This window comes from Hyperolius riggenbachi, chromosome 10 (genome assembly GCF_040937935.1).
Source record: "Hyperolius riggenbachi isolate aHypRig1 chromosome 10, aHypRig1.pri, whole genome shotgun sequence".
In the NCBI taxonomy this organism is placed as follows: domain Eukaryota; kingdom Metazoa; phylum Chordata; class Amphibia; order Anura; family Hyperoliidae; genus Hyperolius; species Hyperolius riggenbachi.
The window spans coordinates 248,280,296-248,298,627 of record NC_090655.1 but is presented as its reverse complement, the minus strand read 5'-3'; the positions used below and the strand labels follow the sequence as shown (position 1 = coordinate 248,298,627).

Genomic DNA, 18,332 nt, shown 5'->3' with positions numbered 1-18,332 from the left:
ACTTGTAAAAAAAAAATCAGCTTAAAAAAAATAAATAAATAGTTGCCTTAGGGACTCAGCTTTTTTTATTCTATATTTTATGGGGGAAAATTAATTTTAATTTATTACATAGGGGCTTGTAATTATGGCCAGAACAATCAGAAAAATAACCACTTATATTTCAAAATAATATACTGTCGCCATACATTGTGGTAGGGACATCATCTAAACGGTTTAATTATCGGGACCACTGGGAAAATAAAACGTGTTTGTTTTATCCACAGGAGAATGTTTAATTTTAAAACTATAAAGGCTAAACACTGAGAAATAATGATTTTTTTTCTTTTTTTTCTGTTTTTCTCATTAAAATGCATTTAGAATAAAAAAATTCTTAGCAAAATGTACTATCCACAGAAAGCCTAATTGGTGGCGAAAAAAACGAGGTATAGATCATTTTCTTGTGATAAGTAGTAATAAAGTTATTAGGGAATAAAAGGGAGGAGCGCTGACAACTGAAAATTGCTCTGGTCCGTTAGGATAAAAACCCTTGGGGGTGAACTGGTTAAACAGAAGATGACGGAGAAAGGAGAAAACGTGGGAGAAAAAGTTAATTGAATAAGATCCATATAGAGTCTTCTCCATTCAGACTAAAAGAATTTCCACTTAATGTAGATAAAAAGTTCTAATATTTTTGCTTATATACTGTATTTCCCATATTTCAATTGTAATTCGGTCTTTAAAATGTTGCTCAAAGTGTAGTGTCATTATGGCTGCAGTTCCTCTACTTACCACAGGAGGGTGATCTCTCCTGCATTGTGAACAGACGACAGAGACAGGAAGTGGAGACTAGAGGAGCCATTGCTGCTGGGACTGGCAGCAGAGGAGGTAATATTAATAAGACGTTATTTTATGCAGCAGCTTTGTGGCCGTAGTAGAATACAGGGTCCTGATTATCTCCTTCTGTCACTTGCCTAGACAAGGCAGGATGCTAGTGTGTGCAGCATCTATATACATGCTCCACTGTGTCAGCCTCCCCCTGCAGCTCTGTCTATGTACTTTTCCCATGTAGCCCCCTGCATACTTTTCGTTTTCCCTCTGTCCATGCACAGCTCTCTCTCTCTCTCTCTCTCTTTCTGTCTCTCTCTTTCTTCATCAACCCCTGCGCAGCATCTTTTCTCGCCCCCACCTCCTTGCAGGCCCCTTTCTGTGAAGCCCTGTGTGCCTCTCCTCTTTCTGTTTACCCAGTTAGTTTGAGAAGCTCCCAACCCTATCCAGCCCCCTGTATGCCAAGGGTAAATAGTGGGATCGGGACGCCCATGAATAGGGAAATAGATTTCTTAATGACGTCAATATTGTAAAGAGAGGTAATCGCTTACCTCTCCAGAAGATGGGACGCCAGTTTAACTGAGATACATTTTTATTAATTCAAAACACAATTAGACAACGCATTTCACAGGCACTAGGCTGCTTCCTCGGGTTAATATACAGTGCACCTCTACTCTACCTACTTTACTGTCAAAGTGTGCCGGAGAGAAAAAATATACATACTTGGGGCTTCCTCCATCTCCCTCCAGGCCTAACCCCCCACGGAGGTGCAGAACACTCTCGGCGACGGGAGCATGTGACCAGACCGGACCAATTACGGTCAAACGAGGAGGAGGGTAGCGTGGGAGCAGTAAGCCTGGAGGGTGCTGGAGGAAGCCCCAGGTATGCATATTTTTTTTCTAAAGTCCCCATCTCAGGTTTACTTTAACCACTTGAGGACCACAGTCTTTTCGCCCCTTAGAGAGGAGCTGTTAGGTATAAGGTCTCAGAGAAAATAAACACATATATCAGTAGCTAAAGATTGGCTGTACTTACATTACATATGCATTTCACTGTCCACGTTTGGATTTCACAGAATTTGTATATAGTATATGCAGAGATAGATGCTCCTGACAGCTCATGGCAGGCTCCATGTTTTTCTGTCAAATGTGTCGTCATGTCCTGCCTGCTTCCTGATCACAGATAAGCTCCTACTTGAACAACACAGTGTGCAGTGAATATTAATGAGCCATGTGGCTAGGAACAATAGCTGACTCCTGCAGAGTACTCTGCCCCGAGATTTATCAGTGCTACACGCTGGACAGATTACAAGCTTCTGTAACGTCTCATTAGCAGCCGAGGGGAGGGCCCCAGAATGCTTTGCAGTTTAGTATGCGGCTTGCGTCCTTATGGCTCTGTAACAGACTTGCTGATAAGCACACATCAAAGGTAACTGAGATTTTTATCTTCAGTAATGCCTTTTTGGTTTCCTTCTAAACTGTTTAACACAGGAGAATAGAGGTTTAAATTAGCTTCTGCAGCCTGACAGTTACTCTTTAAGGACCAGAGTCTTTTTCTCCATTCAGACCACTGCAGCTTTCACGGTTTATTGCTCGGTCATACAACCTACCACCTAAAGGAATTTTACCTCCTTTTCTTGTCACTAATACAGCTTTCTTTTGCTGCTATTTGATTGCTGCTGCGAGTTTTAGTTTTTCTTATATTCATCAAAAAAGACACGAATTTTGGCAAAAAAATGACTTTTTTAACTTGCTGTGCTGACATTTTTCAAATAAAGTAAAATTTCCTATACATTTGAGTGCGAAAGTTATTCTGCTACATGTCTTTGATAAAAAAAAAACATTCAGTGTATATTTATTGGATTGGGTAAAAGTTATAGCGTTTACAAACTATGGTGCCAAAAGTGAATTTTCCCATTTTCAAGCATCTCTGACTTTTCTGCGCACCTGTCAGGTTTCATGAGGGGCTAAAATTCCAGGATAGTACAAATACCCCCCAAATGACCCCATTTTGGAAAGAAGACATCCCAAAGTATTCAGTGAGAGGCATGGTGAGTTCATAGAAGATTTTATTTTTTGTCACAAGTTAGCGGAAAATGACACTTTCTGACAAAAAAAAGAAAAAAAAAGTTTCCATTTCTTCTAACTTGCGACAAAAAAAATGAAATCTGCCACGGACTCACTATGCTCCTCTCTGAATACCTTGAAGTGTCTACTTTCCAAAATGGGGTCATTTGTGGGGTGTGTTCACTGTCCTCGCATTTTGGGGGTGCCTAATTGTAAGCACCCCTGCAAAGCCTAAAGATGCTCATTGGACTTTTGGCCCCTTAGCGCAGTTAGGCTGCAAAAAAGTGCAACACATGTGGTATTGCCGTACTCAGGAGAAGTAGTATAATGTGTTTTGGGGTGTATTTTTACACATACCCATGCTGGGTTGGAGAAATATCTCCGTAAATGACAATTGTTTTATTTTTTTTACACACAATTGTCTATTTATAGAGATATTTCTCCCACTCAGCATGGGTATGTGGAAAAATACACCCCAAAACACATTATACTACTTCTCCTGAGTACGGCGATACCACATGTGTGGCACTTTTTTGCACCCTAACTGCGCTAAGGGGCCCAAAGTTCAATGAGTACCTTTAGGATTTCACAGGTCATTTTGAGAAATTTCGTTTCAAGACTACTCCTCACGGTTTAGGGCCCCTAAAATGCCAGGACAGTATAGGAACCCCACAAATTACCCCATTTTAGAAAGAAGACACCCCAAGGTATTCCGTTAGGAGGATGGTGAGTTCATAGAAGATTTTTTTTTTTTTTGTCACAAGTTAGCGGAAATTGATTTTAATTGTTTTTTTTTTCACAAAGTGTCATTTTCCGCTAACTTGTGACAAAAAATAAAATCTTCTATGAACTCACCATACTCCTAACGGAATACCTTGGGGTGTCTTCTTTCTAAAATGGGGTCATTTGTGGGGTTCCTATACTGCCCTGGCATTTTAGGGGCCCTAAACTGTGAGGAGTAGTCTTGAAACCAAATGTCGCAAAATGACCTGTGAAATCCTAAAGGTACTCATTGGACTTTGGGCCTCTTAGCGCACTTAGGGTGCAAAAAAGTGCCACACATGTGGTACCGCCGTACTCAGGAGAAGTAGTATAATGTGTTTTGGGGTGTATTTTTACACATACCCATGCTGGGTGGGAGAAATATCTCTGTAAATGACAATTGTTTGATTTTTTTTTACACACAATTGTCCATTTACAGAGATATTTCTCCCACCCAGCATGTGTATGTGTAAAAATACACCACAAAACACAATATACTACTTCTTCTGAGTACGGCGATACCACATGTGTGACACTTTTTTGCAACCTAGGTGCGCTAAGGGGCCTAACGTCCTATTCACAGGTCATTTTGAGGCATTTGGATTCTAGACTACTGCTCACGGTTTAGGGCCCCTAAAATGCCAGGGCAGTATAGGAATCCCACAAGTGACCCCATTTTAGAAAGAAGACACCCCAAGGTATTCTGTTAGGAGTATGGTGAGTTCATAGAAGATTTTTTTTTGTCACAAGTTAGCGGAAAATGACACTTTGTGAAAAAAAAAACAATACATATCAATTTCCGCTAACTTGTGACAAAAAATAAAATCTTCTATGAACTCATCATACACCTAACAGAATACCTTGGGGTGTCTTCTTTCTAAAATGGGGTCACTTGTGGGGTTCCTATACTGCCCTGGCATTTTAGGGGCCCTAAACCGTGAGGAGGAGTCTTGAACCCTAATGTCTCAAAATGACCTGTAAAATCCTAAAGGTACTCATTGGACTTTGGGCCCCTTAGCACAGTTAGGCTGCAAAAAAGTGTCACATGTGGTATCGCCGTACTCAGAAGAAGTAGTATAATGTGTTTTGTGGTGTATTTTTACATATAACCATGCTGGGTGGGAGAAATATCTCTGTAAATGACACATTTTTGATTTTTTTTACACACAATTGTCCATTTACAGAGATATTTCTCCCACCCAGCATGGGTATGTGTAAAAATACACCACAAAACACATTATACTACTTCTCCTGAGTATGGCGATACCACATGTGTGACACTTTTTTGCAGCCTAGGTGCGCTAAGGGGCCCAACGTCCTATTCACAGGTCATTTTGAGGCATTTGTTTTCTAGACTACTCCTCACGGTTTAGGGCCCCTAAAATGCCAGGGCAGTATAGGAACCCCACAAGTGACCCCATTTTAGAAAGAAGACACCCCAAGGTATTCCGTTAGGGGTATGGTGAGTTCATAGAAGATTTTATTTTTTGTCACAAGTTAGTGAAAAATTACACTTTGTGAAAAAAACAATAAAAATCCAATTTCCGCTAACTTTTGACAAAAAATAAAATCTTCTATGAACTCATCATACACCTAACGGAATACCTTGGGGTGTCTTCTTTCTAAAATGGGGTCACTTGTGGGGTTCCTATACTGCCCTGGCATTTTAGGGGCCCAAACTGTGAGTAGTCTGGAAACCAAATTTCTCAAAATGACTGATCAGGGGTATAATCATCTGCAAATTTTGATGACAGGTGGTCTATGAGGGGGCAAATTTTGTGGAACCGGTCATAAGCAGGGTGGCCTCTTAGATGACAGGATGTTTTGGGCCTGATCTGATGGATAGGAGTGCTAGGGGGGTGACAGGAGGTGATTGATGGGTGTCTCAGGGGGCGGTTAGAGGGGAAAATAGATGCAATCAATGCACTGGGGAGGTGATCGGAAGGGGGTCTGAGGGGGATCTGAGGGTTTGGCCGAGTGATCAGGAGCCCACATGGGGCAAATTAGGGCCTGATCTGATGGGTAGGTGTGCTAGGGGGTGACAGGAGGTGATTGATGGGTGTCTCAAGGTGTGATTAGAGGGGGGAAATAGATGCAAGCAATGCACTAGCGAGGTGGTCAGGGCTGGGGTCTGAGGACGTTCTGAGGTGTGGGCGGGTGATTGGGTGCCCGCAAGGGGCAGATTAGGGTCTAATCTGATGGGTAACCGTGACAGGTGGTGATAGGGGGTGATTGATGGGTAATTAGTGGGTGTTTAGAGGAGAGAAGAGATGTAAACACTGCACTTGGGAGGTGATCTGATGTCGGATCTGCGGGCGATCTATTGGTGTGGGTGGGTGATCAGATTGCCCGCAAGGGGCAGGTTAGGGGCTGATTGATGGGTGGCAGTGACAGGGGGTGATTGATGGGTGGCAGTGACAGGGGGTGATTGATAGGTGATTGACAGGTGATCAGTGGGTTATTACAGGGAATAACAGATGTAAATATTGCACTGGCGAATTGATAAGGGGGGGTCTGAGGGCAATCTGAGTGTGTGGGCGGGTGATTGGGTGCCCGCAAGGGGCAGATTAGGGTCTAATCTGATGGGTAACAGTGACAGGTGGTGATAGGGGGTGATTGATGGGTAATTAGTGGGTGTTTAGAGGAGAGAAGAGATGTAAACACTGCACTTGGGGGGTGATCTGATGTCGGATCTGCGGGCGATCTGTTGGTGTGGGTGGGTGATCAGATTGCCCGCAAGGGGCAGGTTAGGGGCTGATTGATGGGTGGCAGTGACAGGGGGTGATTGATGGGTGGCAGTGACAGGGGGTGATTGATAGGTGATTGACAGGTGATCAGTGGGTTATTACAGGGAATAACAGATGTAAATATTGCACTGGCGAATTGATAAGGGGGGGTCTGAGGGCAATCTGAGCGTGTGGGCGGGTGATTGGGTGCCCGCAAGGGGTAGATTAGGGTCTAATCTGATGGGTAACAGTGATAGGGGGTGATTGATGGGTGATTGATGGGTAATTAGTGGGTGTTTAGAGGAGAGAAGAGATGTAAACACTGCACTTGGGAGGTGATCTGATGTCGGATCTGCGGGCGATCTATTGGTGTGGGTGGGTGATCAGATTGCCCGCAAGGGGCAGGTTAGGGGCTGATTGATGGGTAGCAGTGACAGGGGGTGATTGACGGGTGATTGACAGGTGATCAGGGGGGATAGATGCATACAGTACACCGGGGGGGGGGGTCTGGGGAGAATCTGAGGGGTGGGGGGGTGATCAGGAGGGGGCAGTGGGCAGGGGGGGGATAAAAAAAAATAGCGTTGACAGATAGTGACAGGGAGTGATTGATGGGTGATTAGGGGGGTGACTGGGTGCAAACAGTGGTCTGGGGGGTGGGCAGGGGGGGGTCTGAGGGGTGCTGTGGGCGATCAGGGGGCAGGGGGGGGGAAATCAGTGTGCTTGGGTGCAGACTAGGGTGGCTGCAGCCTGCCCTGGTGGTCCCTCGGACACTGGGACCACCAGGGCAGGAGGCAGCCAGTATAATAGGCTTTGTATACATTACAAAGCCTATTATACAATGTGTCAGCGGCGATCCGGGTGCTAGTAACCCGCCGGCGCTTCCGAACGGCCGGCGGGTTACAGCGAACAGTGGGCGGAGCCAGTCCCCGGCGGCTGATCGCGTCACGAATGACGCGATCGCCGCATAGCCACTCCCGCAGCCGCCCCCGCCGATGGGCGTATTGCGGTCGTTTGGGCCCAGTCTTTGCCGCCGCCCATCGGCTGGGGGCGGTCGGCAAGTGGTTAAGGCACTGTATATTGACCTGAGGAAGCTATATATCTTTTATATAGCTACATATACTTGCCATCTCTACCATAAGGGCTGAGGCTGTGGGATGAGTCTGTATGAAGCTTGTACGCTGCAGTGTAATTAAATGCTTGCTGCCCCCCAACAGCCCACACCATTTACTGATCTCTCTTTAGGGGGGAGGTTTGTTCGATATTTTTTTAAACAGCTGCTCAGTTTATTTTAAGGTCTACAAAAATTTACAGCGTGTTCAAAGCTTAAAGGTAACCTGAGGTGAGAGGGATATGGAGGCAACCCTCCTAAGAAGGGAAAGTAGATGGATCAGTAGGTTAAACACTTTGGTCCCAGATGGACTTAATGAGGATTGGAATTTAAGATGTTTTTTGTGACGATGTTTTTTGTGACCTACTGTATTCCATGTGCTGTTGCTTTAAATCTCTCTAATTAAAGGGAAGGTCCAAGCAAAATTAAAAAATGAGTTTCACTTAGCTTGGGCTTCTACCAGCCACATGCAGCCATCCTGTGCCCTCGTAGTCACTCACTGCTGCTCCAGTCCCCCGCTGGCAGCTTGCCGACCTCGGAGGTCGGCGGGCCGCATTGCGTACATTTTTACGCATTCCCGCTAGTACAGGAACATTAACACATACGTTTTTACGCATTACTGGTTCAATGCGTAAATTTTTACGCATTGAACCAGTAACGCGTAAAATGTATGTGTTAATGTTCTTGCGCTAGCGGGAATGCATAAAAATGTACGCAATGCGGCCCGCCGACCTCCGAGGTCGGCAAGCTGCCAGCGGGGGACTGGAGCAGCAGTGAGTGACTACGAGGGCACAGGATGGCTGCATGGGGCTGGTAGAAGCCCCAGGTAACTGACTCATTTTTTTATTTTGCTTGGACCTTCCCTTTAAGTAAGTGCCCGCCCTTAGGGGTGTGTTTTAAGACACAATTTGTGATTTATATGTGAGTTTTCACTCAGTGTGTGTAACACTTGATAAAGGCCGCTGGCCGAAACGTCGTGTGTTTTTTCTATTACTATGGTACAATAAACGTGCATTTTTGCACAAATCCAGGTGGAGACCCAGTCATTCTGTCTTTGCTGCTGTGAATGTCACACACCTAAGAGGGATCCAGGTGTGGACTGCTCGACTCCCTGGTATATCTATTACTTTGCGGAAGAGCTGAGGGATCACTTTTCTTGCTAGGGATGTGGAGGCTGTCATGTTTATCCCATTTTAAATAATGCACATTGCTTAGCTGTCCTGCTGATCATCTGCCTCTAATACGTTTAGCCATGGACCCTGAACAAGCATGCAGATTAGATGCCTATGCCAAATCTGATAAGATTAGCTGCATGCTTATTTCTGGTGTGTAATTTATACTGACCAGAAAGATCAGCAGGACTGCCAGGCAACTGGTATTGTTTAAAAGGAAATAAATATGGCAGCTTCCATAGGTCTCACACCTTGGGTTCCTTAAGATTATATTTATCTGTGTATCTATATAATCTATGCAGTGCTCAATACTGTTATTTTCTTTTATCTCACTACCTTTTTTTCTTTCAACCTAAACAAATGACACAATTAAAAGCTGAAGAAGAGACGACATATGTGAGGAGTGATCAGCAGACTATGGAGGAGGGTGACATGATGAGGACAAGTAAAGAGGAAGAAGAAGAGACATATGTGAGGAGTGATCAGCAGTTTATGGAGGAGGGTGACATGATGAGGACAAGTAAAGAGGAAGAAGAAGAGACATATGTGAGGAGTGATCAGCAGTCTATGGAGGAGGGTGACATGATGAGGACAAGTAAAGAGGAAGAAGAAGAGACATATGTGAGGAGTGATCAGCAGTTTATGGAGGAGGGTGACATGATGAGGACAAGTAAAGAGGAAGAAGAAGAGACATATGTGAGGAGTGATCAGCAGTCTACGGAGGAGGGTGACATGATGGGTGACATGATGAGGACAATTAAAGAGGAAGAAGAGATAACTGTAAAGTGTGAACAACAGTCTATAGAAGATGTAATCATGGTGGCAGTTAAAAAGGAATTCTATGTAGATACCAGTGTAGGTAAGTAATGAATATTAAAAATTATGACTAGAAACATAGTATAGCGCTCAACAACAACCAGAAATATGCTCCTGAATATTATCAGTCCCATACATAGGAAAAAAACAGCCTTGTTCTATGCTCTTGTTCCACTCGCAGCTCCTCAGTATTCAGGTCATGCAAATAAAACATACAGCCATAGGAATAAACGGTATTACACTATGCTGGGCCTTGTTTGAGTTCTAGGGGAAGACTCTGGGATACAATACAGTGTGACTGAACCACAATAAGCTCATTGGCTGGTCTGTGCTGGGTCAGCATATACAAACGGTGAGAGGCTTTGTTGAATTCTGGTGGAGGTGCACTGGGTGTTATTTAAACTCAGGGAACCACTGGAGTTGAGCCTAGAAGGGGAGCGGTGTATTTTACATGCCAAACAATATTGCCCTATGGCTGTATGTTTTATTTGCATGACCTGAATACTGAGGAGCTGCGAGTGGAACAAGCTGGTTCGTGTGGAGAAAACTGACTAGTGTCACAAGCGCTTATGACGATCAATTTGGGTTGGCCTAAAAATCTGGTGAGCGTATATAGTTTCTTATATTGTGCAATGAAGATGACAGATGAATGATGGACTTGTGTACTTGGACTTTTATTAGAGCATAGAACAAGGCTGTTTTTTTTTTATGTATGGGACTGATAATATTCAGGAGCATATTTCTGGTTGTTGAGCGCTATTCCATGCTTCTAGTTATATTTTCTTACTGAGTTACACACTCTTTAGATATATAGCGATCCAACTGTATGTGCAGCAAGTATTTTGAAATTTAACCACTTCAGGATTCGGCGTACGCTTAACTACGCCCCTGAATCCTGAAGTGGATTGCATGGAAACGGCCGCTCGTATGAGCGGCCTTTCCATGTCAGTTCATGGAGGGTGTCTCCGTGAACACCCTGCGAGCCGCCGATCGTGGCTCGCAGGGTAAATGTAAACACACGGGGAAGATCTTCCCCGGTGTTTACATGTATACGGCGCTGCTGCGTAGCAGCGCCGTGGCGGAGATCGGCGATCCCCGGCCTCTGATTGGCCGGGGACCGCCGGCACCTGATAGGCTGAAGCCTATCCCATCAGGCGCAGGACGGAATTCCGTCCTGCGCCGCTCACAGGGGGAGGTAGAGGGAGGGAAGGGGAAGGCGGCCAGGAAGCGCTGCGGAGGGGGGCTTTGAAGAGAGCCCCCCCCCGCAAGCGCAAGCAGCCGGCGGCGATCAGACCCCCCCAGCAGGACATCCCCCTAGTGGGGAAAAAAGGGGGGAAGTCTGATCGGCCTGGCTGCTAGCTGATCGGTGCTGCGGGCTGGAGAGCCCACGCAGCACCGATCAGCAAAACCACCCGGTATCCGGAAGTGGTTAAGTTTTAATTTTTGTTTTTATTTTTTTGGTTAATAGTATCAGTGTTAGAAATTCATTGTGAGTGAGGAGCGCACGGGATCCCCCCAATTTTAATATTAAAAATTTAATCAGGCTCTGTCTATAAGTTTAAATTAAGCAGATAAAAACTATGAGACATTTGCAACTCTTCATAAGTAGATAATCACTGTACCCTATCTTCTATCATCATATCTTGTATATGAAAGGCCCATCTTCATTCCTCAGTATAACATCATAGCACCAACAAATGAGGAGGAGATACTGTACACCATATGAAAGGCCTATCTCCATTCCTCAGTATAACATCATAGCACCAACAAATGAGGAGGAGATACTGTACACCATATGAAAGGCCCATCTCCATTCCTCAGTATAACATCATAGTAATAACAAATGAGGAGGAGATACTGTACATCATATGAAAGGTCCATCTCCATTCCTCAGTATAACATCATAGTACCAACAAATGAGGAGGAGATACTGTACACCATATGAAAGGTCCATCTCCATTCCTCAGTATAACATCATAGTACCAACAAATGAGGAGGAGATATTGTACACCATATGAAAGGCCCATCTCCATTCCTCAGTATAACATCATAATACCAACAAATGAGGAGGAGATACTGACCATATGAAAGGCCCATCTCCATTCCTCAGTATAACATCATAATACCAACAAATGAGGAGGAGATACTGTACACCATATGAAAGGCCCATCTCCATTCCTCAGTATAACATCATAGCACCAACAAATGAGGAGGAGATACTGTACACCATATGAAAGGCCCATCTCCATTCCTCAGTATAACATCATAGCACCAACAAATGAGGAGGAGATACTGTACACCATATGAAAGGCCCATCTCCATTCCTCAGTATAACATCATAGTACCAACAAATGAGGAGGAGATATTGTACACCATATGAAAGGCCCATCTCCATTCCTCAGTATAACATCATAATACCAACAAATGAGGAGGAGATACTGACCATATGAAAGGCCCATCTCCATTCCACAGTATAACATCATAATACCAACAAATGAGGAGGAGATACTGTACACCATATGAAAGGCCCATCTCCATTCCTCAGTATAACATCATAGCACCAACAAATGAGGAGGAGATACTGTACACCATATGAAAGGCCAATCTCCATTCCTCAGTATAACATCATAATACCAACAAATGAGGAGGAGATACTGTACACCATATGAAAGGCCAATCTCCATTCCTCAGTATTACATCTTAGTGACAACAAATGAGGAGGAGATACTGTACACCATATGAAGGCCCATCTCCATTCCTCAGTATAACATCATAGTACCAACAAATGAGGAGGAGATACTGTACACCATATGAAAGGCCCATCTCCATTCCTCAGTATTACATCTTAGTGCCAACAAATGAGGAGGAGATACTGTACACCATATGAAAGGCTCATCTCCATTCCTCAGTATAACATCATAATACCAACAAATGAGGAGGAGATGCTGTACACCATATGAAAGGCCCATCTCCATTCCTCAGTATAACATCATAGTACCAACAAATGAGGAGGAGATACTGTACACCATATGAAAGGTCCATCTCCATTCCTCAGTATAACATCATAGTACCAACAAATGAGGAGGAGATACTGTACACCATATGAAAGGCCTATCTCCATTCCTCAGTATAACATCATAGCACCAACAAATGAGGAGGAGATACTGTACACCATATGAAAGGTCCATCTCCATTCCTCAGTATAACATCATAGCACCAACAAATGAGGAGGAGATACTGTACACCATATGAAAGGCCCATCTCCATTCTTCAGTATAACAGCATAGTACCAACAAATGAGGAGGAGATACTGTACACATATGAAAGGCCCATCTCCATTCTTCAGTATAACAGCATAGTACCAACAAATGAGGAGGAGATACTGTACATCATATGAAAGGCCCATCTCCATTTCTCAGTATAACATCACAGTACCAACAAATGGGGAGATACTGTACACCATATGAAAGGACCATCTCCATTCCTCAGTATAACATTATAGCACCAACAAATGAGGAGGATATACTGTACACCATATGAAAGGCCCATCTCCATGCCTCAGTATAACATCATAGCACCAACAAATGAGGAGGATATACTGTACACCATATGAAAGGCCCATCTCCATTCCTCAGTATAACATCATAGTACCAACAAATGAGGAGGAGATACTGTACACCATATGAAAGGCCCATCTCCATTCCTCAGTATTACATCTTAGTGCCAACAAATGAGGAGGAGATACTGTACACCATATGAAAGGCCCATCTCCATTCCTCAGTATAACATCATAGTACCAACAAATGAGGAGGAGATACTGTACACCATATGAAAGGCCCATTTCCATTCCTTAGTATAACATCATAGTACCAACAAATGAGGAGGAGATACCGTACACCGTATGAAAGGCGCATCTCCATTCCTCAGTATAATATCATAGCAGCAGCAAATGAGGAGGAGATACTGTACACCATATGAAAGGCCCATTTCCATTCCTTAGTATAACATCATAGTACCAACAAATGAGGAGGAGATACTGCACACCATATGAAAGGCCCATCTCCATTCCTCAGTATAACATCATAGTACCAACAAATGAGGAGGAGATACTGTACACCATATGAAAGGTCCAGCTCCATTCCTCAGTATAACATCATAGCACCAACAAATGAGGAGGAGATACTGTACACCCTATGAAAGGCCTATCTCCATTCCTCAGTATAACATCATAGTACCAACAAATGAGGAGGAGATACTGTACACCATATGAATGGTCCATCTCCATTCCTCAGTACAATACTATTGTTTCAGTAACTGAAGTGGAAGTAGGTCTATTTCTATTCCATGGCATAATGTCATCATTGTACACTGTTTTTCCATGTACCATAGCGGATATGGCTGTGATGACAGATCTCAGGGACCCTGGTGACTACTAAGTCAACATATATAACCTCTAACTGCAGAATATAAAATAGTAAGAAAGATGTAACTGTGACATTCTCCCTCCTGCAGGGGGTCGGGATGTTGGGAACACCTCAGAGGAACATCTTAATTCATCTCCAGAGGACAATGCAGAAGATAATGGCATCACACAATGTTCTGCAGGAGGAAACCCCAATACTGGAAACTCCTGTCACGGAGGTCACAGTGCAGATAGAGGAGCAGCTCCCTCTAATGGTGAGGAGACTTATGAAAAATCACAAGCTGTCACCACAGATATCCATCTGCCATTTCACAGAGCCAGTACAACAACAGACCCATCTGATCTGGGGGAATCTTCTTGTGCCACGTCACATCGAGCCACCAACAGAGACTGTCAAAGATTTCCACATCCTGAATGCAACAAAAGTTCTAACTCTGAAATATCTCTTTTTACAAAGAAGATGCATTCATTCAAGCGGCCAGTTTTATGCTCAGAGTGTGGGAAATGTTTTAGATGGAAATCAGAACTTGTTCGACATCAGAGAGTTCACACCGGCGAAAAGCCATTTTCCTGTCCAGAGTGTGGGAAATTTTTTACGCAAAAAGTTGGTGTTAGACACCAGAGAATTCACACAGGTAAGTGCCCTTTTCTGTTCAAAGTGTTGGAAGTAATTACACTTAAAGAGACTCTGAAGCGAGAATAAATCTCGCATCAGAGCTCATAGTTAGCAGGGGCATGTGTGCCCCTGCTAAAACGCCGCCATCCCGCGGCTAAACGGGAGTCCCTTCACCCCCAAACCCACCTCGCAAAACTTGGTCGTAGATTTAGTCGTAAAATGTTCTCTTCCTGGAGGCAGGGCTAACGACTGCAGCCCTGCCTCCAGTCGCGTCTATCAGACGCGCATCGCCGTCTCTCCCCCGCCCCTCTCAGTGAAGGAAGACTGAGAGGGGCGGGGGAGAGGCGGGGGTACGCGTCTGATAGACGCGCATGAGGCAGGGCTGCGGCGGTTAGCCCTGCCCCAATGCGGAAGCGCTCCCCGGCTGCACGGAGGGGATTTGGGTGTGAAGGGACCCCCGTTAAAGCCGCGGGATAGCGGCGGTTTAGCAGGGGCACACATGCTCCTGCTATCTATGAGGTCTGAAGCGAGATTTATTCTCGCTTCAGACTCTCTTTAAAGGATGTCTAATGCTAACATCATAGTACAAACAAATGAGGAGGAGATACTGTACACCATAGTGCAGTTTCTAGGTTAAATTTCTCCCAGGGCGAGTGTCAAAAAATATGCCCCCCCCCCCGCCCGGCTCGAATCCCAGCCAGGGCACTATTTGTATGTTCTCCCTGTGTCTGTGTGAGTTTCTTCTGGGCACTCCAGTTTCCACCAATATCTCAAAAACATACAGCTAAGTCAATTGGCTTCTGCCCACAATTGGCCCTAGACTACAATACAAACACTTCACTAAATACATAGACATAACTATGGCAGGGATTAGATTGTGAGCTCCTCTGACAGTCAGTGACATGACTATGTATTCTGTAATGTTCTGCAGAAGATGTCAGTGCTATATAAATACATAATAATAATCCTATGGTAGGATATTAGACTATGGTAGGATTAGATTGTGAGCTCCTCTGAGGACAGTCAGTGACATGACTATGTACTCTGTAATGTGCTGCGGAAGATGTCAGTGCTATATAACTGTAAATACATAATAATAATATGATAGGATATTAGACTATGGTAGGATTAGATTGTGAGCTCCTCTGAGGACAGTCAGTGACATGACTATGTACTCTGTAATGTGCTGCAGAAGATGTCATTGTTATATAAATACATATTAACATGGGAGGACATTAGACTATGACTATGGTAGAGATTAGATTGTGATCTCCTCTGAGGACAGTCAGTGACATGACTATGTACTCTGTAAAGTGTTGCAGAATATATTAGTGCTTTATAAATACATAATAATCAAACAGGGCAGACTACTGAGACGGTGGACAGAACACACTACGGAGAGGGAGGACAGGGCACACTACTGAGAGGGCGGACGGCACACTACGGAGAGGGCGGACAGGGCACACTACGGAGAGGGCGGACAGGGCACACCAGGGAGAGGGCGGACGGCACACTACGAAGAGGGCGGACAGGGCACACTACGGAGAGGGCGGACAGGGCACACTACGGAGAGGGCGGACAGGGCACACTACGGAGAGGGCGGACAGAACACACTACGGAGAGGGCGGACGGCACACTACGGAGAGGGCGGACGGCACACTACGGAGAGGGCGGACGGCACACTACGGAGAGGGCGGACGGCACACTACGGAGAGGGCGGACAGGGCACTTTACGGAGAGGGTGGACACGGCACACTATGGAGAGGGCAGACTACAGAGAGGGCGGACAGGGCAGACTACGGAGAGGGCGGACAGGGCACACTACGGAGAGGGCAGACTATGGAGAGGGCAGACAGGGCACACTACGGATAAGGCGGACAGGGCACACTACGGATAAGGCGGACAGGGCAGACTACGGAGAGGGCGGACAGGGCAGACTACGGAGAGGGCGGACAGGGCAGACTAAGGAGAGGGCGGACAGGGCACACTATGGAGAGGGCAGACATGGCACACTACGGAGAGGGCAGACTATGGAGAGGGCAGATAGGGCAGACTACGGAGAGGGCGGACAGGGCAGACTACGGACAGGGCATACTACGGAGAGGGCGGACAGGGCACACTACGGAGAGGGCGGACAGAGTAGGTGATGGGAAAGGGTGAGCAGAAAAGGAGAAAGGGCTATAGCCATATGAAATTATATAAAGTACATGTAAGTATTGTAATACACAATCGGTAAGCTTGCTGGTTAGTCTGTACCCATGCAGCTAAGTACTAAACTTAAATTTACACACATTTTTTACTTTGTTATACAGTGAGATGTGAAAGTTTAGGCAACCTTGATAAGCGTCATGATTTTCCAGTATAAACCGTTGGATGTTACGATAAAAAATGTCAGTTTAATATGTTATATAGGAGACACACACAGTGATATTTGAGAAGTGAAATTAAGTTTATTGGATTTACAGAAAGTGTGCAATAATTGTTTAAACAAAATTAGGCAGGTGCAGGGGCGTAACAATAGACCCTGCAAGGGATACAGCTGCAGGGGGGCCCAGAAGCCACAGGGGGCCCTGTTCTTAGAGACTAACAACTAAGGGTAAGGAAAGGAAAAACTTTCTGCACTCTGCACTATTGTTCTAATGACTGCATCGGCTCAGCCACTGATAACGAATTATACAAAGTTTTGTAGACAAAGATTTGTAGACAGTCCCTATTCAGTGGGCACAGGGAGGGGGCCCCATCCAAAGTTTTTGCAGGGGGCCCAGTGATTTCTAGTTATGTCCCTGGGCAGGTGCATAAATTTGGGCACTACAAAAAAGAAATGAAATCAATATATAGTAGATCTTCCTTTTGCAGAAATTACAGCCTCTAAACGCTTCCTGTAGGTTCCAATGAGAGTCTGGATTCTGGTTGAAGGTATTTTGCACCATTCCGCTTTACAAAACATCTCCAGTTCATTCAGGTTTGATGGCTTCTGAGTATGGACAGCTCTCTTTAACTCACACCACAGATTTTCAGTTATATTCAGGTCTGGGGACTGAGATGGCCATTTCAGAACATTGTACTTGTTCCTCTGCATGAATGCCTTAGTGGATTTTGAGCAGTGTTTAGGGTCGTTGTCTTGTTAAAAGATCCAGCCCCGGCGCAGCTTCCGCCTTTTCACTGATTCCTGGACACTGGTCTCCAGAATCTGCTGATACTGAATGGAATCCTTGCGTCCTTCAACTTTGACAAGATTCCCAGTCCCTGCACTAGCCACACAGCCCCACAGCATGATGGAACCATCACCATATTTTACTGTAGGTAGCAGGTGTTTTTCTTGGAATGCTCTGTTCTTTTTCCTCCATGCATAATGCCCCTTGTTATGCCCAAATAACTCCATTTTAGTTTCATCAGTCCATAGCACCCTATTCTAAAATGAAGCTGGCTTGTCCAAATGTGCTTTAGCATACCTCGTTGTGTAAAGTGCGCCGAATGGTTGAACAATGCACAGTGACTACATCTGCAGCAAGATGTTGTTGTAGGTCTTTGGTGCTGGTCTGTGGGTTGACTCTGACTGCTCTCACCATTTGTCGCTTCTGTTTATCCGAGATTTTTCTTGGTCTGCCACTTCGAGACTTAGCTTGAACTGAGCCTGTGGTCTTCAATGTCCTCAATATATGTTCCTAACTGTGGAAACAGACAGCTGAAATCTCTGAGACAGCTTTCTGTATCCTTCCCCTAAACCATGATGGTGAACAATCTTTGTCTTCAGGTCATTTGATAGTTGTTTTGAGACTTCCATGTTGCTACTCTTCAGAGAAAGGAAAGGGAGGAGGGAAACTTACAATTCACCCCCT

At 44.8% G+C, this 18,332-nt stretch overlaps 1 protein-coding gene across 2 annotated transcripts in view; it reads left to right on the top strand.

Annotated features, from left to right (window-relative positions):
* Window positions 1–812: 812 nt before the first annotated feature.
* Window positions 813–18,332, top strand: part of LOC137535181 (zinc finger protein 16-like) — a 28,052-nt gene continuing 10,532 nt past the window's right edge. For both annotated transcript variants that reach the window (XM_068256992.1, XM_068256991.1), the window contains exons 1-3: window positions 813–864; window positions 9,015–9,497; window positions 13,967–14,512. In XM_068256992.1, the coding sequence (XP_068113093.1) occupies window positions 9,056–9,497; window positions 13,967–14,512 (988 nt within the window). In that variant the 5' untranslated portion in view covers window positions 813–864; window positions 9,015–9,055. The remainder of the gene's footprint in view (window positions 865–9,014; window positions 9,498–13,966; window positions 14,513–18,332) is intronic.